This window comes from Macrobrachium nipponense, chromosome 24 (genome assembly GCF_015104395.2).
Source record: "Macrobrachium nipponense isolate FS-2020 chromosome 24, ASM1510439v2, whole genome shotgun sequence".
Taxonomy (NCBI): Eukaryota; Metazoa; Arthropoda; class Malacostraca; order Decapoda; family Palaemonidae; genus Macrobrachium; species Macrobrachium nipponense.
Genome location: NC_061091.1, coordinates 58,025,830 through 58,051,874, shown reverse-complemented (window position 1 = coordinate 58,051,874; position 26,045 = coordinate 58,025,830). Strand labels below are relative to the sequence as shown.

Here is a 26,045-nt window from a genome sequence, read left to right as displayed (position 1 = left end):
ACGGGTATGCCATGCCCAATGCCCGCCGCTGTCTGACCTCTTAAAAGTTCAACTCGCATCGGCACCACCTGACTAGTTGTGTATGTGTATGATATATACATATGTATGCGTACGTATACGTCTGTTGCTTAATATGAACCTGTTAGTCGATAATCTGGTAAACCGCGTATATATTGTATTTGATTCTCTGTTTGATTAATTAAGATTGTCTAATTAAAAATTGAATGGCTATAGAGTCATTCATTGGGGTTCAGGTAAATGATGTTGTTTAAGATAGGCCTTTTTACAATTTCATCACATTCAAGCTTTAAACGGCATGACTGTACACTTATTTCATTATTTCATTTGTAATTAGAAATTTCATTTAGTGCTTGGATTACTTTTTTATAGGTCTGCAAAGTACTTAGTAAACAGATAGAAAATTATTCGTTTTGCTCTTAATTCATCCGAATTTCCATTTGACTGCTTCCCCTTCAGTAGCGAGGAAAGTCTGTTCAGTTTCCATGAAAAATGTTCATTCAACGCAACCGTGACATTGGTTGCAGAGTTCCCACTTCCTCCTCGTGTTTGATTACGGGAAGGCATTGTACATTGTCAAGGTGTCAATTAACTTGAACTGGCCTACTTGAGGCCTCTTTCCTCCTCCCCCCCCCCCCCCCCCCCCCCCCCCCCCCCTTTTTTTTTTTTTACGTGTTGGTAAGAGGTGATGGTACCCGGTTCTGTTGTTGCTGTTGTTATTGGTTCAATTCATTATCCTTCGATATATCTTAATGTATGTCTTACTTTTAAAAAAGTAAGAAATATGTACAATACTCCCTTTGAGCGTCGTAGATTGTGCGTCTTAAAAAGAGGTTAGATGATGTCCCTTTTTGTGAAGAAGTCTATGCAGAGCTGTAATCGTACCCTTTTAGCCTTTTTATTTCCTTGAAGGTTCTTCTATTCGTCGACCACAAAGACTGGAGCCCAACGGATGAAAGAAGACCTGTTGCTTCATGGCGGCTCTCTGCGTTTGTTTTGTGTTTGTTTACTGGCGTGACGGCCGCTGAGGTCAGACTTGTTAGTCGAGTTTGGTCTCACTTTTCTACGTCGCTTTGGTTATGTATGTGTGGCAAGTAAACGAAGCCTTTGCCTTTTCATTCTTTCAATGTTTGTTATATAAATGGGTCGTTATTGGTTGCGCAGTTGACTTACAGTGATATTTACCGTTGGCCAATGCGATGCAGTTATGGTCCAGTTCAGAAGAATTCATATGTTACGTTGGTTCGTCTTTGGTAGCATTTGTATTCAATCGGGTTTTGAGAACCAGACAGAGATATCGCACCATTGGCTTTTCATTTGAGCTTATGTAAATTGCATGGTATTGAAGCATGAGCTTATTTTATATGGAAAACGCTGTCTTTACGTAACTTGCACATGCTCAGTTGCAAATTAATTTACATTGAAACTGACAAAGTTTGTAAAGAATGTTGCAAAAGTCTGGCTGGCCTGATGGACACATCACATGTTGAGTCCATCTTGTTTACACATCCCTTAGGTGAAGAGTCGTCTTCAGACGGATGTGGCTATCTGGACAGACGATCTCTTGTCGCTCTTGATGTCTCTGTGTTTGTATCTGTTTGTGCGTTTGTGGGATTATATGGGTTATTGTATTTTTCCTTTTGGTTATTAAATGCCGCTTAGAATATTGTGAGATACCATCTTGAATCATTCAGTGTTTTGGCCATCGAGTGTCTCGGGTTTCTATTTTACGGCTCGACGTCTTCGTAATAGATGTGTGTCAAACTTCAGTGTCTTGTTGTTTCGTGTAGTCGCCTTTCGCTTCTCACACTTTCTCATTTCCTGTGTGAAGTCTGTTGGTTCTGTTCTTCGTAATTAAAAGCCGTATATTGTGTGTTAAGGAATGAGTGTCATTTTGTTTTGTTTCGTCTCAAATCGCGTTTTGCCAGCTCATTTCCTGTTGGGATCGGTTAGGTATTATGTTCATAATGAAATCTGTTTAATATATGTCAAGATTTCATATTACATTGTTTCGTTTAGTCGCAAATAGCGTCAAAATCTCGTTTCCTTTGTGTTTCTGTTTGACATATTTGTGTTTTTTGAAAGTAGGCCAAGGTTGTCCTTGTGTGTGTGCGTATGTATGTATGTATGTATGTGTGTATGTATGTATGTATATATGTATGCACGCACACGTGTTTGTGCTATTGCGAATTCTCCTTTCCTTCCCTAATAAGCTTTGTGTTACCGTAAGATATTTTTCCCCCCATAATTAAGGCCTTTTCTTATTGTAATTCCCCTATAGATATCCTCCTTTTACTGGCCATAAAACCTTAGAAAGAAAGCTGTTCTTAGAAAGAAATGGTTTCTTCGTTAGGTCAGTGTTTACACAAGAGAAAGGAAACATTCTCTCTCTCTCTCTCTCTTCTCTCTCTCTCTCTCTCTCTCTCTCTCTCTCTCTCGTTGCTATTTTTTCTATTTTGACTTTGTCAAGCTTGGAAACTGTTCTGCAAAGGACATGGAGAGAGAGAGAGGAGCTAGAGATAGGAAGAAAGAGAAAGAGAGGAAGAGAGAGATCTGTTAGTGGGCGGGTATGTGAGTTAACCGTTTGTTGGAATGTTAAGCCTCCTTTAGCGGATTACAAATACAGATGATCTGCAAATTGCACAAGGCCGCTCTAATTCCTTTCCTACTTGCAAATGACTCTTTTGGGATTATCGGTGAAAGGTCAGAGGGTTAGTATTGATTGGAATAGATATTATTTGTGGAAAATCTATCTATTATCTATATATATATATATATATATATATATATATATATATATATTATATATATATGTGTGTGTGTGTGTGTGTGTGTGTGATGTTGTGTGTGTGTGTGTAGGTTTGTATATACACAAACTGATGCACTCTGACCAGACAAATCTATCGAACATTAAACACGACCTATGCATTATCGATGTTGGAGGTGCAACTTAAAGCAAGCTACCTTCGCTGCAGAAACCACTGTTAAATGACAAAGGTGTTCACAAGACAAAAAAAAAAAAAAAAAAAAGTTTACTTTGTGTTGCTTGTATCACACAGCTGTGATTATTTCTTTTTCAAATATCTCGAAGTAACATCCGTAATTGCTTTCAATCACTTCAGGGTAGAGTTCTTATCGTAATTAAGATTACGTTTTTATATAACGGAGTTTCAGCTGTTCATTCGTCAGAATTGATTAATGTATAAAACACGAACTTAATTTGTCTATTGATGTGATTTTTTATCATTGATTTTTAATATCTTTCATCCTGTGTTGCTGTTTATATAAATGTTTCCTAAACTATTGACTTTGTGTTTTGCGAATGTTTCAAATATAGGTTTAAAAAATTCACACAATTTTTTAATCTCTGTACATAGATTTTTGAAGCAGACCAACCAACGTATTTTATGCCATGTATTCTGCCAATGATTTTAAACACCAACGGTGTTTCCCATCATAGCAGCAAGACGCTACAAGCAACCTATTCTCAAGCACACATACACATCAGTTGAGGAAAACAAGTTTTTTTTTTCGTGTCTCATGTCACATTAGGATTGCTGATATTATCTGTGAGTGGTTTTGCGAGCGTGTGATCTCGTCAAGGAAATTATCATTCACTGGTGTCCATGTTTGCTTTTTTATCATTGTGCACGATTGCATTACGTCCTTTGTTTTTTAATAGCTCATAGCACCAAAAGCTGATGTTTAGCGGTTGTGTGTATGAGAGAGAGAAAGAGAACCTCTCTCTCTCTCTCTCTCTCTCTCTCTCCTCTCTCTCTCTCTCTCTCTGATACCCTGCTTGTGCGCCTGTTTTTAAATGAGGCAAATAATTATGTCGGAGGAACCGTTAACTCTGCCAATGTTGACCTTGCTTAAGCAACTGCCTGAACTGGTAATTTCTCTCTCTCTCTCTCGCTTAAACATCAGAGTGTTTTATATCTTAAAAGGGCCCAAATGTCCGATTAAGATAACCAGTTGTCAAGGACATCGGAGAGAGAGAGAGAGAGAGAGAAGAGAGAGAGAGAGAGAGAGAGAGAGAGAGAGGACAGCAGATGTCGGGGTGAATTATGGTTATGTGGGCGTCTTGAAGGATAAGCTTTGATACGGTAATTGGGGACGTAGTGTCCGACGTCCAAGTCTTGCCTGCTCTTGTATAATAAACATAATGATGGTTATTCAAAATGTTTACACATTCATTCGAAACAGGCTTCAGAGGACACCAACTTTCAAAACAAGCCGTCGCGGGATAGAATGGCGTATTGGAAATAATTAATTTGAATTATGTGGAAAAGACCTTCCATATTGTAGTTGTAAATCAACTTCTTTTAACGGGTAATGTTAGGAAATTTCGCCTAAAAGGACCGAAGGGCGTGTGCTGTCCGTTGTAGGCGTGGGCGGGCAACATTTATACCGCCAGCTACCGTCTCCTGTTGTCAGTTACCACAAACTTTTGTTTAATGGCTGAGTAGGCGGACAACTGTTATACTTTTTTTTTTATCGATTTTATACACTTTCTTGGGGCCTGGATCTGTAAATATTTCCCCCAGACACTTGGGAGATTGGGGAACGTCTTGTTTAAGATAATATTTATATATATATATATATATATATATATATATATTTATATATATATATATATATATATAATACATACATACATATATTACCATATATATTATAGGTTTTAAAATATTTTTCTTTCTTTATATATATGTGTGTGTGTGTGTGTGTGTGTATGTATATATGGCATATCATATACTTAAAAAATAAACATATATATGTGTATGTAAATGAGTTTTCTTTTAAAAGAAGACATTGGTTTTCTCGTTCAGAGGAAAGTCATTTGCGGAAAGAAATGCTTTCTATTTTGTACTCCCCTTATCTCCTCGGGGGTGTTGTCGTTTGATAACGAGGAGAGAACGATCTGCAGTTGTGGTAGTTTCGGTCATTAACGACGGCGGTGGTTTGCTCATTAATACCGTTAACGGCCGTAGAGTAGTTTGGCGAAGGAAGTGCCTGGATTTGGCGAGGTAATTAGACCCTACAAGACGAGGCTAATAATGACAGATTGTTTTTTATCATCGCCGCTTACCGCCATTGTTCTTTGAATGATTCGAAATAGTTCATACTGACATAGTTAAGGCGTATCCCATCACGAACTCTCATCTTGAGGAACGTCCGTTTGATCTGTATCTTCTTGTGTGTGTGTGTATGTGTTTTTTTCCCTTCCTCGTGGTCGTCATTCCAGTGCAAATGTTGCTGCTCTTGCATTCTGGATGTGAGGTTGGAAGATCGCACGTTCGGCGTGATTTTTGTTCATTTTTATTAACCTTTATTCATTTTAATTTTATGTTCAGTGTTTTTTAATAATTACTTTTCAGTTTTTAGTTTTCCTTGAAATTATATGTTTCTAAAGGCATATATTGCATGGTTGCCTCATTGGGTTTAGTTGATAATGTATGGAGTCCGATAGTTTGAAAAAGGTCCATTGAAGATGGTTGTGTTAATTATGACTTTCATTTCCTTGTATTTTATAATTAATTATATATTGTAAGCAACATTAGTTTTCGTCACTGGTTAATGCTTAAAGTGTATTTTTTTCTAGAAAATAAGTGTCAGGCTTTAAAAAGGTTCCCACTCTACCAACACTTTCAGTAGAACCGCCAGGATCCTAGATATGGTATCAGATACTATTCAACATAACCGAATGTGTATCCATAAACCAGCCGAGATTGTTTGCATATCACCACTTGGTCTTACTGTATCTCGAATATTACAGGTTACGATTCAACGTGTTCATATATTTGAGCGTAAGGCAGACGGGTTCCTGGACATCCTATCGGAGAAGCCACGGTTCAATGCCAGCGGTCATTTGAACGACCCTGGCACCTGGTGTTCGATTCCGAAGTCAGATCCAATGCCATTGCTTTAGTAACGTAACTCTCTCTCTCTCTCTCTCTCTCTCATAGCGTTCTTTATGAATGGATGGCCACCAGACCTCATTTGTAGTACAGTTTCTCGTCGTGACTCGGCCCTGCCTTATATGAATACCCTCCCTCCCCCCCCCAAAAAAAAATCCAGTCCTGTAATTTATTGTTTTCCCATCCGTTCTTTTGTATGTTCTTTCATCTCGTGTTTGGAATCACACAGATCTTTTCTTGGTTTCATCCTACGACCAGCTCTTTTTCACTCCAACTTTCGCTGTGATGTGGCAGATGGCCTCATGTTCTTTTAAGGTGAACGACGAAAGTGATTTGTAAGTGGTTTTGGGTCGTGAGTGAATTGACTGAGTCTCCTGTTTATTAAAGCTTTTGTAAATCTGTAATAACGAGAATGACTGATATGCCAACGTTTTGTGGTTTAATAGATGCTTCATTAAAAGCTTGAATGGAATGCTGACTATTATGTACTATTACTATTGAAATTTGTCTTTAGCAATTGATGTGTTTATCAAGAGGAATAGTAACACTAGGCAGTTTGATATCGAGAAGTTAAGTTTTTAGAAAATTGTAGCAGATGTGAAGAGCGTATTATGAGCGGCACTGAGTCACAATGAGGCCACGTAAACCAAAAGTTGAGCGAATATACGAAGTGATAATTATATAATTATCAAAATTTAAACCAGATGGATAAAAATATTTCTAAGCGTAAAGGTAAAAACAGTGTGGCACTTAGAATAACTATAATAACCACTCAAAAACAATTTAAATTTCCCAGTCTACTGAATTTTGTACAGTAGTTGTAAACCGCTTTTAAAATTCCCTTCTTGGGGAAGAAGAAATATTGGCTGTTCGGTGGTGACGGTCAGAATTTATGCTTTAGAAAATCCCCCGGGGCTGTAATGGGATGGTAGAGATAATGGCGAAGTATGATAGGTCTCCCTTCGCCATATGGCCCTTTCCAGTAAGCTCTTCGAATTGGCCTCTTCCGTGCAGTGTACGTTAGATAGTATGCCAGATTTGATTTTTAATTACTTGAGAAATTGCTACTGCTACTACCACCATCATATAATAATAATAATAATAATAATAGTAGTAGTAAAGAATGTAAACAGAACTCAACGTTATTAGTATGTAAGATCAGTTTTAATACAAGAGCAGATAAGTGTATCACTGATCTTGGGGTGTCCTAGAGTATAGATACGACCAATTCGGTGGCTGACAAAACGTTACAGATCGATGATTACATCACTGTTTCATTCTACAGATAACAAATCATTGGCTGATTAGAATCAATCGAATAATGGCTGTATTTGTCTTAAGAATTTGATAAGTCTAGGTGCAGTGTCCTAGAGGTTTTCAACTAATCGAGCTTTGGCAAAAAGATGTCATATTATGAAACCTGATCACGCCTTTTTTTTAGTAAATTAATAGCAATTGATCCTTGACGTACGTTAAATATATGTATATACACTTGTGCGTATGTATATATTATTATGTATAATTTTGTGTGCGCGCGTACGTTCCTATGAATATGAATTTTAAAGTTACACCGTTGATGATCTTGCACGATCTATGCATTATTTCACTTGAACTCAATCTCAGATAATCACGAATGATGTCAAGTAGACGGTGGTATTCCATCAAGCCTCCCCGTTTGTATTTTGAGCTATTTTTTTTCTTTTTATCTTCTTGTGTATCGTCCACATGACAATTAGATCATGAGCACAGGGGCATGGGGCCTCTTTTGCGTGGGCTGGGGTTCCCATTCATCTGTACGCGAACTCGTTTACCCAAATTGAGACCATGAACAAGTCTTGTTGGAACCATATAAATGATATTTCATTCTTTTATGGCAGAATCATGGGCATAAATTAGCATGCGATTAGCCTGTGCCCACCAGGAAGTGTTAGTGTCGATTTGGGGCCTTGTTTTGACTTGCAGTGGTTCCTCTTGTCGTTCATTTGGTTTATGACTTTGGCTGCGAATAAGAGGTTTGTTTATCTCATTATAGGGAGCGCTGATTTTCGTTGGGTGTTAGTACTTACGTATTGAAGTACTAGGATTTTAAACTACTCCAGGTTCACTAACAAATGTGATTGCTACGCCATTGCAGTGTCAGAACCCTAAGCGAGGTTGATTATTGTCAGCACCACAGCAGGTGATCCTATGTTCGTGTCATGGGAAGTTTTTGTGTGTTTTTTTTTTTAATTCTTTCTCATTCAGATGTAGTCCTCACTTGAATGACCAAGGGCTTTCAATAGGCTGTTTATGTTTTTGTCGATCGCGCATTTAAATAGTTTCATTGTTGCTTGGTGAGTTGTTTGATTGTGAAATTTGTGATGGATGATTTTTTAAAATTTGTACAAATTTGTTCTTTTTCTTTTGGAAATTATATAGGTTTTCATTACAACTAAAGAACTGCTTCGAGAATACGATCAAAAATTTCCTTGACGACACTGAACAGGGACCAACTGGTATTACTTAGTCTTGAGTTAGAAAAAGAGGGACTTTCTTTCAGACAATGTTGATCGTTTCAAAACAAAAGATGTGTATGACTCAGCGAGAACTAACGTTTAGATAAGTGGTTCCCATTACTCTGTTGTAACTGGTCTTTTGCAAGTGAATGTAAATGACATATTGTAAGGATTTCAAGTTACTTTACCCACGTTGCCTTAAATGTCAAAGTTACATGCAAAGCTTAGCACGGCCTGACTTAAGCTCTTCAGTCGACTTTTCACTCGGCATGACTTGCACTGAACCCCTTTTTGCTATTCATCACATCATGGCCAAGTACCCCTAGTGGTATTTTGATTGCCCAACTTTTGAATTTCACCCTCTTGAAAATGTTACCCCCCCCCCCCCCCCTCTCTTTCTCTCTCTTTGCATAGCCCTTCCTCGCATTCCACTCCTAAGAATTGTGGGCATTCCTTCAATCCAGGGGGTTGTCCTTATGAATGGAGCCATACACTGCAGTGAGATGTATGGGGCCTGTTGCCTCATACCCTTCCAACTTGTCCAGCCATATTACATACCTTCTAGTCCTTCCCCCTTCCCACACCCCACCCCACCCCACCCCATCCCATCCCCATTTCCCCTGTCTCCTCGTTTCTGTAGCTGTGGCTAAGGTCTCACGTTCCATGAGATGGAAGAGGAAATGATACATCCTTTTCCACCTAAATATGCTAATGTGATGGGTCGTCCCATGAAAGCTGTAGGATCCCACGTTTATTATTGGCATGTACAGAGGGCCAGAGGGGTGGCGGAATGGATAGGTGGGCCTTACAGAGGGGCGCAGATGGGCTTAGTTGTGGTGGGTGATGCTGAAGGGGGTTTAGTGTTCGTGTAGTAGGGGATGTGCGAAAAGCACATTGGGTACGGGAACTACGAGCTAAATTCATTTCATGTTTTGTGACAATTTCAATTGAGTATTTTCTTACGAATAGTTTCTAGTGTATCCTGATGACCCCGAGCTTTGTGTCGCCATTCTGTAACAGAATCAATCGTTTGAGAAATTTAGGTCAGAAAAGAGAAACTTTTGTCCTGACTTGTACAGATTACCCATGAATATTCATGAACGAAAATGAAAAGAGAAAGGGGCCCCGTTTAGACGAACATGTGATGACATAGGAAGTGAACATTATGAATATGACAAAGCGCTTTGTAACGACGCCAAATACTTTTTGAGCTGGTCATTTGCATTGCCGGAAGAGTCTTGCGTAATTCCAAATGTAACCACGAGTGTCTACTGATGATATTTTGTCATGAAGGTAAAAAAAAAAAATCTTGATATGTTTGTATTTGTAAAATAGGCTCTGCTTTACGTCAGAATCCGAGACTTTAGACTTGTCTTTTTTAAAAACCAAATTGAATCAGTTTAGCTCTCTCTCTCTCTCTCTCTCTCTCTCTCTCTCTCTCTCTCTCTCTCTCTCTCTCTCTCTCGAACGTTCGGCAGCCACACCACAGTGCTAGCAATAGCCAGGTTGCGGTTTGTTACGAAGGCTTCGGCATTGCTGCCACATGACAAGCTCTCACTCACACTTCCAAACCGCTTTTGTGAATCTTTGGGCGAGAGATCCTCACATGATTCCGAATATTTGTTTGTATGTTTGGTGTTTTTACGTTGCATGGAACGAATGGTTATCCAGCAACGGGACCAACGGCTTTACGTGACTTCCGAACCACGTCGAGAGTGAACTTTTATCACCAGAAATACACATCTCTAACCCCTGAGTGGAATGTCCGAGAATCGAACTTGCGACCACCGCCGAATATTTGTTGGTGGAAAACTTGTCGACGGCAGTAAAGGAGATTAAATGATGACCACAGGCTACATATTGGCCTACACGCCAACACATACCAGCCTTTGTGTTCTAATGTGTCCCAGTGCTGTTAGGCTTTGTGTATACGTGTCCGCACAGAAGTATGTCTTATACACAGACAGTAAATTACATATATAATATATATATATAGTATATATATATATATATATATATATATATATATATATATATATCTATATATATATATATATATATAAAGTATATTATAAAATGGTTTCTTAGAATGCGGTCTGAAAACGCGTACATCGTAAGTTCAGTTCCTTTTCCTAGAAGTCAACTTTAAATCCATTAAATGCAATTAGCAACGCTGCATTGCAGCTGCGTCGTATTCTCTCTCTCTCTCTCTCTCTCTCTCTCTCTCTCTCTCTCTCTCTCTTCCTTCTCTCTCTCTCTCTCAACACACACAGTCAGGGACGCAATGCCAGTCATATTGATACGAATCTCTCACGTCTCAGCACACTTTACCCATCTTAATGAGATGAGAGACGCCAATGACTCTCTCTCTCTCTCTCTCTCTCTCTCTCTCTCTCTCTCTCTCTCTCTCTCTCTCTCCCCCGAATCAGTTTCATATAGAGAGAAGAGAGAGAGAGGGGGGGGGGGGGTTGCAAATCTAAAGCCCTGTCAGTCATATCTCGATATATGCATTCCTCTTTTAAAGGTCGGTCCATTTCCATGCAAATCGCGTTGATGGTTGTTTAGTCGAATAACCGTTGCACGTTCTCATGCATCGCATGGTTGCTGCTTACTAAAGCAATTGGGTGAAGTACCCCAGTTAATCGGTTTCTATTGGAGGAAGGCGGAAATGAGGGACAAGTGAACTTAAACCTATTGTGATCAATTGGAGTTTGCGTTGAATGGATTTCAAGTTGACTTTCGGGAAAGGAACTGATGTTGCTGGTAATCTAATGATAATGATGCTTTATTGTGTGGTTAGTACGATTGTATAAAAACAATGTAAATTATAATTTTGTACATAATTGTCGTTTTGTTCTGTCAGTACTTTTTCATTGTAATCTCAAAAAAATTTAATGTTCACAAATCAGTCAATCATTTTTGTTTTATTATTATTTACTGACGACGAGCCAACACCACTTTCTACAACACGTTCAGGGTCATCTACAATATTGAGTCCGTCTCTCCCCGTTGCCCATACGTGGTCGAAAGCCCTGCCGTTGGATGGTGGTTAAGGAAATCTGCACTGTCACCCGAAGTAGGATATCACGCCTTTTGGTTCCGAGGATATCTGTTTATAATTATGTAGTTATCCTTCATCTTTGTCAGTTGTGAACACGCCCATAGCTCTCTCTCTCTCTCTCTCTCTGGAAATCAAAGGCAGGGAAGAAAATGAGGACAATATTGATAGTGGCAAGTCTGTTAATCCAAGGTTTGAAGATGAACTTTCTTGTCAGGGTTTTTCGTTTTTAAGGCTGACTTAAGTAGTGCCGTTTTTCAAACTCGAACACTAGTTGCCCCAACATGTTTAGTGCTTGCGCTGAAACTCGATCCCTGGCATAAGTTTCATGATCCTGATTTAACGTAAAAGCACTACGCCGACGTTATCCAGAGGCCCTTCCTTCCTTCACCTCCGCCGTCGCCGTCCCACTCTGTGAAGTTCCTCCCTGTCGCCCTGTGCTTAAAGGCGAAAATCCCGTCGTTTTGAGCCGAGATTGGAGTCCTCGCGAGGCGCCCACAGTGTCTCGTAAGGGTCATTAAGGCGATGCGGTACTCACGTCGTTCGCCCTTCTGAGTCCGTCGCCAACCAAGGTCAAAACAGTGCCTCCTTTGTCCTAAGATTCAACCCGTGTTCACTTTTATATCTTCGGTAATTTATATACTTCTGGTTCGTCGTAAAAATGGCGTTAGTGCTTTTAATTCGCTCGGCGGAATTTTTGGGGTGGAGTTTGTCTGGACTGCTGGTGTTTGATGTGTACTCGTGTACGTGCACCTATATATATATATATATATATATATATATCTATATATATATATATATATATATATATATATATATATATATATTATATATATATATAATATATGTGTGTGTGTGTGTGTGTGTGTGTGCGCGCCGCGCCTGCGGGCTTGCGTGCGTGGCCGTGCATATTACTTGAATCAGTGTAAGATTATAGTAGTTACAATTAAAAGAAGAACATTAAATAAAATTTAATCTCGAAGCGGAATACGAAAGGTCCGAGAACCTGCAACACTTACCCTCATTTGCGTATGGTTCCTCTTATAATCTCCGATAACCCATCGATGACGTCATAAATCAAGAGGCAAATGGCAAGGTAGGTTGTTATCGGCAACCGTCGTTACTATCGAAGCCTGTCCGGAACCCTAACTGCCGGTGGGTTTTGTCGTAATTAAGCAGACTGGATCGTCTTAGGCCTACGCTCTTTTATAATCTCCCTGTTTTATGATTTTTCTCTCCTTTTTGGAAATTCGTCTTCTGCGGCCTCATCTTGGACCCCGGGCTGGAAGACTGACTCTCTCTCTCTCTCTCTCTCTCTCTCTCTCTCTCTCTCTCTCTCTCTCTCTCTCTCTCTCAATTTAAACCTCGACCTGCCTTTAGAATCCTATTTATATTGTGAACATTTATACAGTTTTGAAAACTTAACTATGGTAAGTCAGTTTACGAGAAGAAATTGGAACGTGAAATGGAAATTGTAACTTGAGTAGTTGATATATAAACATGTTCATCATTATTTGGGACCGTTAAACGTCAAAGTCATTCGATCACTTAATGTGAGACTGTAATCGATGTACTGATTTATAGTGTACAGATTCGTGGTGTGTAATAAATTATAACTTTCTGTGTGGACTACATACAAAAAGAGCGTCCTGTGTGGCGAATGTATTAAAAGTTGAAGCTCATTTTTGACATTGCTCTTTATGTGCGCTTGGTAGAAGAAGGCTTTGTCGTAATAATGACGTAAGTGGGTTACGGAGAACTGGCTTAAGTTATCGGATATCTTTGTTGACATAGCCGTCTTATTTTTAGCGGATTCCGGATTCCGTGACGTATTCGCAATCCGAGTTCCCCAGGCCGTTAGGTGTGACCTTTTGACTTGACGTGAACCCGTGACACAATCGAGGCGTTTCATTTGGCATCTCGTGTCGCGTTTGGTGGCATCTGGAATTGGCCGTAAAAGGAGGTGTCGGGTAAAATTCCCCAAATATTGTTGAAAAGGGACCGTTTTGTTTAACTGTAGGTTAAAAGGTGTGGTTGGGAGGTTCCGTCTCAAATAGAATTCCCATGAAATGGTTGCTCTCTCTCTCTCTCTCTCTCGTCATCTCTCTCCTCTCTCTCTCTCTCTCTCTCTCTCTCTCTCTCTAGTTAAGCGTTCATTTCACAACCTAAATGACCACCGTTCAATCCACGAACAAGCCCGACGAGGGGCAAGAAATATACGAGTTCCCTAATAACCAACAATGCCTGTTGGCTTAACTAATAAAATTTATTGAATTATGTACCTGGCTGTTAAGCCAATGTTCAGTTTCTTATCTGGGTTGCTTGGCGGGTGGGTGGGTGGGTGTGTATACACAAATACACACACAAACACACACACACACACACACACACACACACACACACATATATATATATATATATATATATATATATATATATATATAGTATATATATATAAATATTTTAAAATTTAACTATATATTATTACATACTTTAAACTACAATTCCTGCCAGAAGATTTATTGCTTTAATTTGAAGATATTTTTGTACGTGTGGCTGATTTCCCCTTTTCTTAAGAACTTGGCTTTCAAGGACACCTGTACTAAAGAGAATAAGAGGTTCGGGCAAGGATTTCGTAACAAACTGGTTTTTCCATTATGTACGTACACCATGTACACATACATTGTGTTGTGAAGTTATAATTTTTATTCATTGCTATTCTTATGCGCATTTAGTGTATGTCATAATTATAATGAATAGTAATTGCTTCTAGCACTGAAGGTGTCTGTCGAGAATTCATGCAGAACCTCCGGTTGTTTTGATAACATCGATACGAAGGCAGGTGGTTGTCCGGTTAGTTTCAGTGTATAAGCGTTTTGTTGCAGTGTGGTCGCCATGGTAACGGGTCGTGTCGTCCCGGCTTGCTTTAGAAGCGTCACCTCGAGGGAATGTTTAGTTTTTTTTATATATACACATTATTTTCTTACTGCCATTTTAGCTGGTTTTGCATAAGACTGAAACATTCATTGCAGGAGGAAAGAGAGAGAGAGAGATTAAAGCTGGCCTGTAATGATATTCTGCCATGCAAGGAATACTGCAGCTCGGTCACTGCGTCATGGGCGTGATTTTTTTTATTTTTCTTTCGCTTTATTTTTTTTTCTTTCCTTGGTTTTATTTTGTGGTGCTCTAGTTTTGTGTGCTGAGTGTCTTGGGCAAGAATAAGCCAGCAAATTGCATTTTTTTAATGGCCTACTTATTCGTTCTGTATTTGAAGTACTGTTTGATACGAATATCTAATGTACAGTTATAGAGAGAGAGAGAGAGAGAGAGAGAAGGTATTTTATCTTATAGATAACCTAAATAGTTATATTTGAACACGCAATTTTCCATAAAGACATGCAAATGCAGAACATGAGAGAGAGAGAGAGAGAGAGAGAGAGAGAGAGAGAGAGAGAGAGAGAGAGAGTAGGCCGGGACATTTTTCACCCGGCCGATGTTCCTGTTGTTTAAGCAAGCACATCAAGACATCTCTTTTTACACTTAGTGTTCACCTCGTCGTTATTTTTAAGGCCAGTCTTTGCACCCATTAGTGAAGCAACGAAGATTTTTAATAAGCCTTTTCTCTCTTTCTCTTGCAGGTGAATGTGTGACCGGTGAACAAGCGAGTGGAGTGTGGTAACGTACTGTATTTAACTTTGGCTGGATAGGAGTTTGTTGTGTGTCAATATTTATGCAAATACTGTCTGCTGTGCTTTTTTTTCTCTGGAGAAGGAGGAGGAGCCAGTGTAGGCGTTTGAAAGGGATTTCTTTATTTGTAACTACACATGGACTCATTCTTTGTTTAGAAGCTGAAGTATAACTTTTATTTTCTGTGGTGCCATCCTTTCTGTTTAGAAATTAGTCTTTGAAGGTTAGGAATTTCCTTCTTCACATCTTCATATCTTTCATGTTCATTCTGTCATATTCTTGCTTAGCCTCCTTTTATTGGATGTCCTTTAATGAAGCGGCGGAAGCAGTTTTCATGCGTGCGTGCTTGCGCGCACTCGTTTGTGAGTTCATCTGACGTGTCAGAATTCCCTGAAGGATAAATTTGCGAGTGATAGTATCGCCCTCAACCACAAGCTCATCCTGCCCCACTCAAATTTTCCTCCTAACTTAAATTTCCTTTATTATTTTTTTTTTTTTCGTATATTGGAAGTTCGTTTGTGTTTTCATCTGCCCTTTTTTTAAACAATTTCATTTTAATCATCTCATTTTTGTCCGAAATTCGTGAATTTCCTCCTTTTGTAGTCATCAGGCGTCTCTTAGTTCCGTTCTGCCTTCCCTGCATTCAGATTTAATTGACGCGCTCCGATCTCGTTGTATTGGATTACCAATCCGAGTCCCTTTTGTTTTCCTACTGAATCGGATACTCGCGTTGAAATGCGCGCGTGCAATTTTTCTGTGTTGGTCTTCTTGTATCGGTTCGAGGAAGGAATCGAGATTTTTCTGTCAGGGTCCGGATTACATATTGGATTTTTATGCTAATGCTGACAGGAGACAAAAGAGCTAAGATAGATAAAATAATGGAGTTTTTTTCATGGTTGACCTCGTCATGACCTTCAGTCCTTGATTTTGAAGCAAGACAAGCTTGTAGTTAAATGAGTTTACATGGAAGACACGGGTCCCCCCCTCCCCCCTGATCCCTCCTCTCCAGAAAGGTTGGAAACCCGTTGGAAGCGTGGTGGGCGTAGAAGGGGCGGAGGTGGCATTGGCAAAGAGTTCATTCCATCGTCATTATAACGTAATTAAGCATCGCTGATGGAAGTCGACCTCACAAGGTATTGAAGATGAGACCTTGAAGCAGAACTGAGCGATCGAAAGCAACTGGATTTTGTGTCTTAAGATATTGTCTGGGAAGGACGGATGTCGCTCGCGCGCAATTCAATCCCATAAACCTGACCGAACGATTTCGTGATAATTGAACGGAATTTGTCACGAACACGTCCGCACCTCTAGAGTTTTTTCATTCTGCCTCCTTTCATCCAGCGGCTGAAAAAAAACGTGTTTCTGGCGGAGCGACTTCCAATTACACCCCTATTCTGGACGAGGGTTTGCGGTGTCCATTATAGATTTGTAAGAGTGGAGGCTTTATTTCCTTTTGTTTTTTTAATTAACGGTAAATATCTGCACACCAAGAACTGCGAATTTCTTTGTCAGAGTGGAATTTCAGTTCACGAGGTGACAGTTCTAATTATAATAATGATGATAATCGGAATTTTATGTGCTTTTGGTACTGGAAGGCAAAGAACATTCTGATATGCTTATTGATGACATAATAATAATAATAATAATAATAATAATAATAATAATAATAATAATAATAATAATAATAATAATAATAATGTGTTGGACAATCGCTACGTGCCACCATGAACACCATACCATTTCAAATCTGGATACGATTGAAATTTTTTTTTTTTTTTTATCCTCCCCCACGCCCATGAAGGCATCCGGTTATCGTCACCCTCATTACTACGCCCACTCTTTATAAACTCCGTCTTCACGCCCGTGTATGCTGTGAAATCTCTTAAGATTTCCCAAGGATATCACATGTCCCCGCGTTTACCGTCTTCGCGGAAAGGCCATTCTCTCTCTCTCTCTCTCTCTCTCTCTCTCTCTCTCTCTCTCTCTCTCTCTCTCTCTCTCTCAGAGATTATCATCATCACATCATCATCAGATTTTTCTGTTAATTACCTTTCTGGCATTCTTAGTCAAATCTCTGTTTGGAAAGAAGACTTGGATCTTCGATGTGTACCAAGAACGATGACTTAAAACTTATTTCTTTTCTAAATATTTGAAGAGGAGCCTTCCACGTCTTTCCAACACCTCTCCCCCTCACCCCCACTCCCCCTCCCCCTCCTCGCACCTATGGAAAGCGGCTTCATGTCATTAGCATATCCGCCCCGTCAGGGTTTGTTATTAGGCCTTATTAGGCCCAGCCTAATGAGGGAAAAGGAAGACCTATTATTAAGGAGTATACTCTAAAACGCTAGAAAAAAACAATTATTCAACGGTCATACTTTTCAAGTTATTAGGTTAAGTTCGAACATTTAAGACCTGTTTACTAAGTCACTTAGTCATTATATATATATATATATATATATAAATATATATATATATATATATATATATATATATATATACTATATATATATATATATATATATATATATATATACATATACATACACACACACACACACACACACACATGATGTATGTATGGAAAGGAATTGTATGAAATATTCTGATGTTCACGCAATGAGTTCATTTTGACGTTTGTAATTGGAGCAGAATTGCGTAATTACCGCGCTCCATGCATAATTACAGTGTCGGTGCGCAACCATCACTAATATTCCCCAAGCCTTGAACTCTGTTGTTGAAGAAAACAAACCACAGTGAACGTATCGCATTGTTTATGCACTCCTGTGTTCATTTATATCAGTGACCACCGAGGCCCTATGTCGAAATTTATTAGTCCGCTGCCTTTAATTTTTCCCTTTCTAATGCCTACTTTCGTTCTCCGTGCCGCCGCGGGTTGAGCCAGGGGTGTATTCTTAATTATGCATATATATATTTCAATTTAATGAAGTCAAAGGCTCCGCCCTGGTGGGTCTGCTGGTGTCCACTGTAGTAGGTACTGGCAAGACCCGGGACTCGCGGGTAGGTACTGGCAAGACCCTCGGACTCGCGGGTAGCCAGTTGATTGATACGACTTTGTATAAACCACCTCCTTTACTCCAGGGGCTACACGCCCATCTTTCATTGCCAGGGATAGTGACTTGCGTGAGATGATTTATTAATTAATTTTTTGTTTCATAAAATGTAAAAACTGTTAGACGGATAAGGAGTTATTCTATATATATATATATATATATATATATATATATATATTATATATTTATTTATTTTATATATATATAATTATATATATTATATATATAGATATAAGATATTATATATATATATATATATATATATATATATATAGTATATATAATGTATAGCTGTGGTATAAAGGCATTGTGTATTTCTGCTGTTTCATGCAAATGTATCATTAAATGCGTATGATGGATTTTATTTTGCAATACTGGATAGTGATTTGTGACTGTTGTGTAAGTCAAAGAGTATTTTGTGCGATCTTGATAAGGATTGAAGATAAGAAATATCTGAGCAATGACGGTGCGTGCTGTAGGAAATTCTTACTACCATATAAGTTCGGAGCACATTAAAGACTGGTTTCACAGGTTTTATCATCCCCAAAGGTCGACCTTTGATCCTTTAGCCTTAACCCCGGAGCAACCCCCACCCCCACCCCCACCCCCAACCCCCAGTGGTCCCCACCCACCATTTTGTCCTCCTCGTTTCAAACACTCATCTCATCCCCACAAGGAGAAACGGCTTTTGTAAATATGCAATATCATTCTTCTTCTTCTTATGTCCTGCTCTTTTACATGTATTATCTCCTTTTATTCTCGCATTACCTGCGGGCCCCAACCTAAAGTCTCCTTCGCTCCCCCATTTCCGATGTCGCAAGATCAATTATTATCAGTTGTTTGATCTGAGGCTCAGGAATTTACTCGTGAAACCGTCGAGGGTAACCTACCTTTCAACTTTGACCTTGCATTGTTTGTCGGGGTCAATTGCTAAGAATTTGAGGAAAACAGTTAAGTATGGTTTGGACCACATGATTGTACATTACAGTGTGCATGAGTTAAAAATTATTGTTATTATTATTACTTTCATTATTATTAAATAGCCAACCTCTGTCTTCGTGAAATAACTCCCTTATATATGTGTGTATGTATGTATATATATATATATAGATATATATATAATATATATATATATAGGTATATATGGTATATATATATATTATTATAAATTTATACATACATTTAATGTAAGTACGTATGTATATATATATATATATATATATATATATATATATATGCACATAATATTCTACAAGACGCAAGTGTAATCACATTTAAGGGTTTGTCTTACACTCAAAATAAGGAATAATTTCGTTCTGTACAAATAGACCAAACCGTTTGCAGTTAGTTAAGGGAAATATTTTTCTGTCCTGTTCTCTACTGACAGATGGTATTCTTGTTAAAGGAGGTTGTCTTACAGCCCTTCCTTTTGTCCAAGGATACGGGGTAAGGGAACGGCAAGGACGGTTAACATTAAGCAGTTGTAGGAATGGATTCTCATTTTTTTTTTTCTCCACAGTTCCATGGCTTTTGAGTTTTTTTTATGTATGTTTGTCTGTAGTCGGCTTAGACTTCATATTTCTCATTTGCTTATTTGATATCCTCTGACGGTATATAACTATTGTGTCCATTCGTCTCTCTCTTTGTCTTTCATTGGTGTGTCTCTTTCTTTCTTTCTTTTCGCTGATGTTAGTCTCCCAGTTTTTCTGATCTTAAATTGCTCCATTTATTTCTTCGCCGCTTTCTCCCAGCAACAGCTCTCCCTTGAAAATGTTCGGCGAAAATGTGCTTGGAAAGTGGAGGGCATGGTCTCTCTGGGACCATGGTCGAGGGGACCCAATTTCATGGTTTTGACGCCCCAGTCGAAGCATCTGTATCAGCTGCGCTGCTCATTCGATCATGAGGCATGAAATTCTTTATTGCTCAGCTCACTAAAAGAGGGCTTTGGTGTGATGGGAGAGTTGGGGCGCTGGGGGGGGGGGGGGGGGGGGGGGGGGGGGGGGGGGGGGGGGGGGGGGGGGGGGGGGGGGGGGGGCGCTGTTGACCGGGAAGGGATGGGGAGACTTTGACAAAATAAGTTGGAGTATAGTCGTGGTAATATTTGTTTGTGTAATGTTAGAGAGTGGTAGATTTTTGGGGACATATGTAATAATTATATTTATGCCCATCCTTAGTTTTTGTTGCAATTCTTTTTATGGCGATGGTATATTTATCTTTACAGTGTTGTTATCTTTAGCAAAATTATGAAGAACTAAATAAAAAGATGCACATCATTTGTCTTGTCCCTCATTTCCACAAGCCTTTTCCACATCCCTGTCTCGCCCCAATTATTCCCATAGCCCTCCCCTCACCCTCTTTAATCTGCATCGACAATTTACTACAAGATTTCACTGGGACCCGAATTAATAATGTCGGAACAATCCCCCCCTCCATGGGTCCTCTCCTGGCCCATTGAATTCCATCAAGATGTAAAATTAACACCTAAACGTCATTCGGTTTAAAAGGAACCACTTAATCGGATTCTGGTGGGGGAGAAAAAGTGGTGCTCAAAACACCATGGTTTTTAATTTTATCCTTTTAAAGTAAAAGTGCTTTTGTTTTTTTATTTCACTTTGTTTTCTTCTCTTTTAAGTAAGGGTGAACAATGTATCATTGCCTGTGTGTATGGGTGTGTGTGTGTGTATATATATTATATATATATATTATATATATTATATATAGATATATATATATATATATATAAATAATCTAATAATATATATATGTGTGTGTGTGTGTGTGTGTGTGTGTGTGCTGTGTGTGTTGGTGTGTGGTGTCGTGTGTGCGCGCGCGCGTATGCGTATTCATTGTATGCGAAATGAGGTGAACTCGCTGCGTACCAGCTGACAAATGGGGGAGGGGAAGGTTTTTCCCTTTATTTTGACCCTCATTGTGCTTAATCAGAGTCCATCATACGTCAGAGGCCTCAGGACAGTTTTCAACGGTTTTTATCGATTGGTCTAGACTCGGCGAAGTTGAGTAGTGAGTTGGAGATCGATTTTCCATTTGTCAAGTAAGAATGATGGTGGTAATTATCCGATGAAATTTGCGGTTCCAAGAAATTTTAATCTATTCGTATGATTGTTTCTTGCTGCTTAAGAGTTTAGTTAAGCGTCTTTTCTTGTACTTTTTTTCTTATATTTTATAAAATTTGACTTATCAGTTTAATACTCATACTAATTGGCAAACTACAACAAAATCTAATGTTGAGCTGCTGTCCCAATACTGTGGTAATTTTTACATAATTAAATAAACCAAGTAACTGATCCTAAGCAGAGTAATATAATCTGTGCTCTGTTTAGTTACCCATAATTGCTGTCACATGATAACCCCCAAGGCTGCATCTGTAAAAATAATCCGCGTATTCCGTAACCTCGCCTTCGCCATGGGGCAGATCCTATACCCACCCGATGGCTGTTGGTCATTAGGCTTGCAATGGAATCCTATCCTTGCGGTGATTTCCCTCAGGATCCATGTTGGGGCCTTGGAGAGGAACTCCGCCGCCCACCTCCTGTAGGAGGAGGAGGAGTCGAAGTAGTTCGTCTCCTAATTGAATTGTGTCATGGCAGTGCAGTGTGTTTCTTTTGATGGCGGTGTTCGTGAAGGAGAACTTACTGAAATGAATATCGTTAATATTGAAGTTTCGCAGTTAACGTTCGTTAATGCAGGTAGGAGGAGAAAGGTAATGACAATATCGATAACATTAGAGTATGTAAGCACCTCTCAAAGAAGTTATGGCATTATCATCGAGAACCGACGAAAGTCATTTTGATGCTCGGTAAAGGTTGTTTGTTTGTGTTATTTTTTTTAATGTTTCCTTATCAAGAAAGGTCAGCATAGGAAGCTTGGGTGAGCATATAAGAGCAAGCCCTTGTCTCCTGGATATTAATATCGGGTGCCTTGGGAGATGCCATAATTTAACTTGTGTTCACCGTCGGCGTGCAGAGAGAGAGAGAGAGAGAGAGAGAGGAGAGAGAGAGAGAGAGAGAGTCTGGTCAGGTCTGGCTTGCAACACAAGTCACAAAAGGGTCCTTTATTATCTCTCTCTCTCTCTCTCTCTCTCTCTCTCTCTCTCTCTCTATCTCTCTCTCTCTCTTCTCTCTCTCTCTCTCTCTTGTAGACCCCTCCATGGACATTGCCTGTCTGCCTCCGCCTACACAGTTTTTTCCACAAGTATACCTCACATGTTTTGGGTGCTCTTTATTTCTTTACCTTTTTTTATTTATTATTTCTTTGTTTCGCTTTCATTATAAATCCCGTCAAACTAAGACTCCTTATGGCCGTTCTTAGTATTATTTTTGGTAACAATCTTTCAGGGTTGAATTCCACTTGTGTCAGTACGGTTACTTATTATTATTGATATTGTATATATAAAAAAAACAGCAGGAATCAGCCAGCTCTGAAATTGCCAATGTCTTAGGTCACTGAGAAGATTCTTATTATTAACAGAATGGGAAGTCATTCACCCATAAAATACCTCGCTATCACATCACTGTCAAACCCTTTTTAATCATAATATCCTCCGTATCCATGATCTCACCCTCCCCCTCCCTATATGGATGGCAAGTTTGACGTAGAGAGGCCATTTTTTTTTTTTTTTTTTTGTCTTTTCCCTAGGTGCCGTCCCCCTCCTCTCCCACACTCCCTACCCACACTACCTCAGCCGTCGCTTTTTTGTTAACGCCTTTTGCGTCTAGACTTGCGTAAGAACATGGAGTGACATCCCTAGATGGACTCTGGATAAAAAGGGAAAGGAGTGTGGTGGTAGGTGCGTGTGTGTATGTTTGTGTGTTCAAGTATGAAGCGGTTGAATTTATTTGAAGTGAGTGCTTTGAGTATCTGCACTAATTCCTATCATATTTTTATGTCGGGATGTGAATCTTCACATCGTGTCATTAAGTTTTTACTCATTTCTTTCAGTCACAGTTAACATCCGCACCTGACGTCTAGAAACTGATAAATAGCTCAATTTATATATATTAGGAAGATCCACTGTTTCAGTTCTTCCTTCATTTATTGCTCCGTTAACTTCCTCCCTTTGCCACATTTGCTCTCGACTTTCCCCTCTTGACGACCACATTCATGCTCACTCATTTCTGCAGTTTTCCATTCCCGACTCCATTCCCAAATCTATTTCTCTGTCTGACATTTCGCATCTTTCCCTCCACAAAGATATTAACAAACAGCCACGGAGATCAAACGCACTCTGGTCCAAGACCCACTTTCCTCCAATGTGTTTGTGTGTCTCGCGGTCACGTCCGTGCATCAGCATCTGAGTCTGTCTGTGTGTATTTATCTCATTTATGTCATCAGTTTCTTTTTCGTCAGTCGTAGAGTGAACTCGTCATCACCACCCTTTATTATTATTACGATCATAGTGTGCGTAGTAAGTTTCCTCCCTTCGTTTTAAATCTCACCACGCCCACCAGCCTCCCCCGTTTCTGGTTAAAAGAAGAAGCAGCTGTGGAGCTGTCCCCACCAATTTCCTCATTGAAGTCATTGTCGGGGTTAATTCCGGGCTATGTTTGGCGTGACTCACCAGTATCTAATTGTATAGGAACCAACTTTTGTCTTTTAACTCGTCAAGACTCTGAAGCTGATGCTAATAGTATTTTCTTTTTAGAGATATATAACTCCTACTCGGTTGTATTCCACATAGAAAAATGAAATATGTAGATGGTTACAATATACCCAACAGTTTCGTCCTCTATTGGGCCTCTTCTTGAATCGTTCCATAATAAACGCTCCAAGAAGAGGCCCATTGGAGGACGAAACTGTACTAGGGCATATTCTAACCACATACATATTTAATTTCCCTATGTGGAATATAACTGAACAAAACATATCTTCGTGTTAAGAAGATTACCAGTATTATATACATCTTATAGTATGTTTTTGACCAGATATTTATTGTATTACTGATCATCGTTGTGTTTTTTTGCGCACTGTACACAGAGTATGTTAGACGGTACACTCGATTACTCAGTATGTGTTATTCTATTCATGTTGCACTAATATGTGACTGGAATAGTGAACAAGCATAAACCGAGGGTACAGTCATTCATGCATACATGTCGACAAGAAAGTTCTTTTTAATAGTCAGAGAGAGAGAGAGAGAGAGAGAGAGAGAGAGAGAGAGAGAGAGAGAGAGAGAGAGAGAGAGAGAGCCCGTTGTCATGCAATACTCTTCAAATGTGACCGTTAGCCGTAGGATTGTGTTGGTCTGTTTCTGGGATTGGTTTCGTGTTCCTATTTTGTGATCATGTGATCTTTTCTGTCTTTATCATTATTATTATTATTGAATTCGAAGTTTTTAACAGCTCTTGGAAAATAAAGTAATATCCATGCTAATTATTATTATTATTATTATTATTATTATTCCCCCTTCTCTGTGAAGGTAAAGAAAATAAACACTAATTTCCTCCCTTTGTTTTTGCAGACACTTCTTACGAGAAGGCATGTGGGTCGGACAGGCGTGGGTCCGCCCCCGCTACGCCCATTCTGGGCGCGCGTCCCACCGATTCAACGCCCAACAGACTAGTGGTGAGTATATTTATTTGTAGTAATTGTCTCATTATCAATGCAAATATACACATTCATGTATTACTGTGAAGGAACAGGAAATAGCGTAAATTAAAAAAATGTGGGTGCAGACTTTATTTAGATAATGTTTTAATTTTGCTGAAACTTTCTGAGTAATTATTATATAAGTTTAAGGAGATAAGTACATGACAATACATATTTTCAGCAAGTGTTCATTTAAAACAGGTCGCATTAATGCATATAATTTCATATTAAAAAAACGGTACCATTTTAATGAAATTCGATCGTACTAGGTTCATAAATTGTAAGATTTTTATCGTTGTTATTCCAGATTCAATAGAATTTTAACGAACATACACCTCAAATAGTTTTAGAAATTTCAAGATTCTTATCATTAGTAATGGAACGGGCTCGCCCGTGAAATTAGATCGTTATATATGACGACGAAAGCCAGTGTTGGATACGAAACACTTCATTGGCATGCCAGGTAGATTGTCATTAGCAGTGCCTTGGACGTTGCAAATGGTCAGGTGCTCGTCTGGGTGCTCTCACATTGATTGCAAGTAGATCGTTGGTATGAGAATCCGGGGGTAATGCCACTTAAGACTCGTTATTTGTTTTGGATGAGGTTTTTGTAGTTGTGGAAGATCCAGAGTCGAGTTTATTATGATACAATGTATAATATATGTTTTTTTTAAATCTCATACTTGTTACTATTCTAAATCTGCCACTTGTTACTATCGTTTCTGGAATACGTTAGTTATGTAACTGGGCCCCATAGAATTATAAATAATCGACACTCACAAAACAAAGGACCGAATTGTGCAATCTCCTCCCACGTCTACTTTCAACTCTTGAATCGATACATTTCCTACAAGTCATTCGGAGTGAGTGTTTTGACACGAAACCTTAATGACTTGACGGTACACGAACTATTTTGTAAGGGACAGCTGTCGTTCATTTCATGATCGTCATGTTCGTGAAATTGCTTCAAATTTCCTTGCACATAGAAGCTTGATTCTCTTAATGTGTGTACTGGCGCGCGCGTGTGTACGTGCGTTAACGGAAACATGGCAATGATAAAAATAATTAAAACATGTTCTTCTGAATAGGAGGACATTCTTAAGGGCGAGTCGGTTACGTTAACGGGTTACGAAGAATCGCTTTGACGTGGAGACTGCAGCATTTCCTATACAATCTACTCATTGACTGA

General features: G+C 39.1%; 1 protein-coding gene across 4 annotated transcripts in view; it reads left to right on the top strand.

Moving 5' to 3' along the window:
• The window catches only part of LOC135205657 (uncharacterized), a 911,400-nt gene that overhangs the window by 869,205 nt on the left and 16,150 nt on the right, over nucleotides 1-26,045 (top strand). For all 4 annotated transcript variants that reach the window (XM_064236498.1, XM_064236496.1, XM_064236495.1 and 1 more), the window contains one exon: nucleotides 24,729-24,832. In XM_064236498.1, coding sequence (XP_064092568.1) covers nucleotides 24,729-24,832 — 104 coding nt within the window. The remainder of the gene's footprint in view (nucleotides 1-24,728; nucleotides 24,833-26,045) is intronic.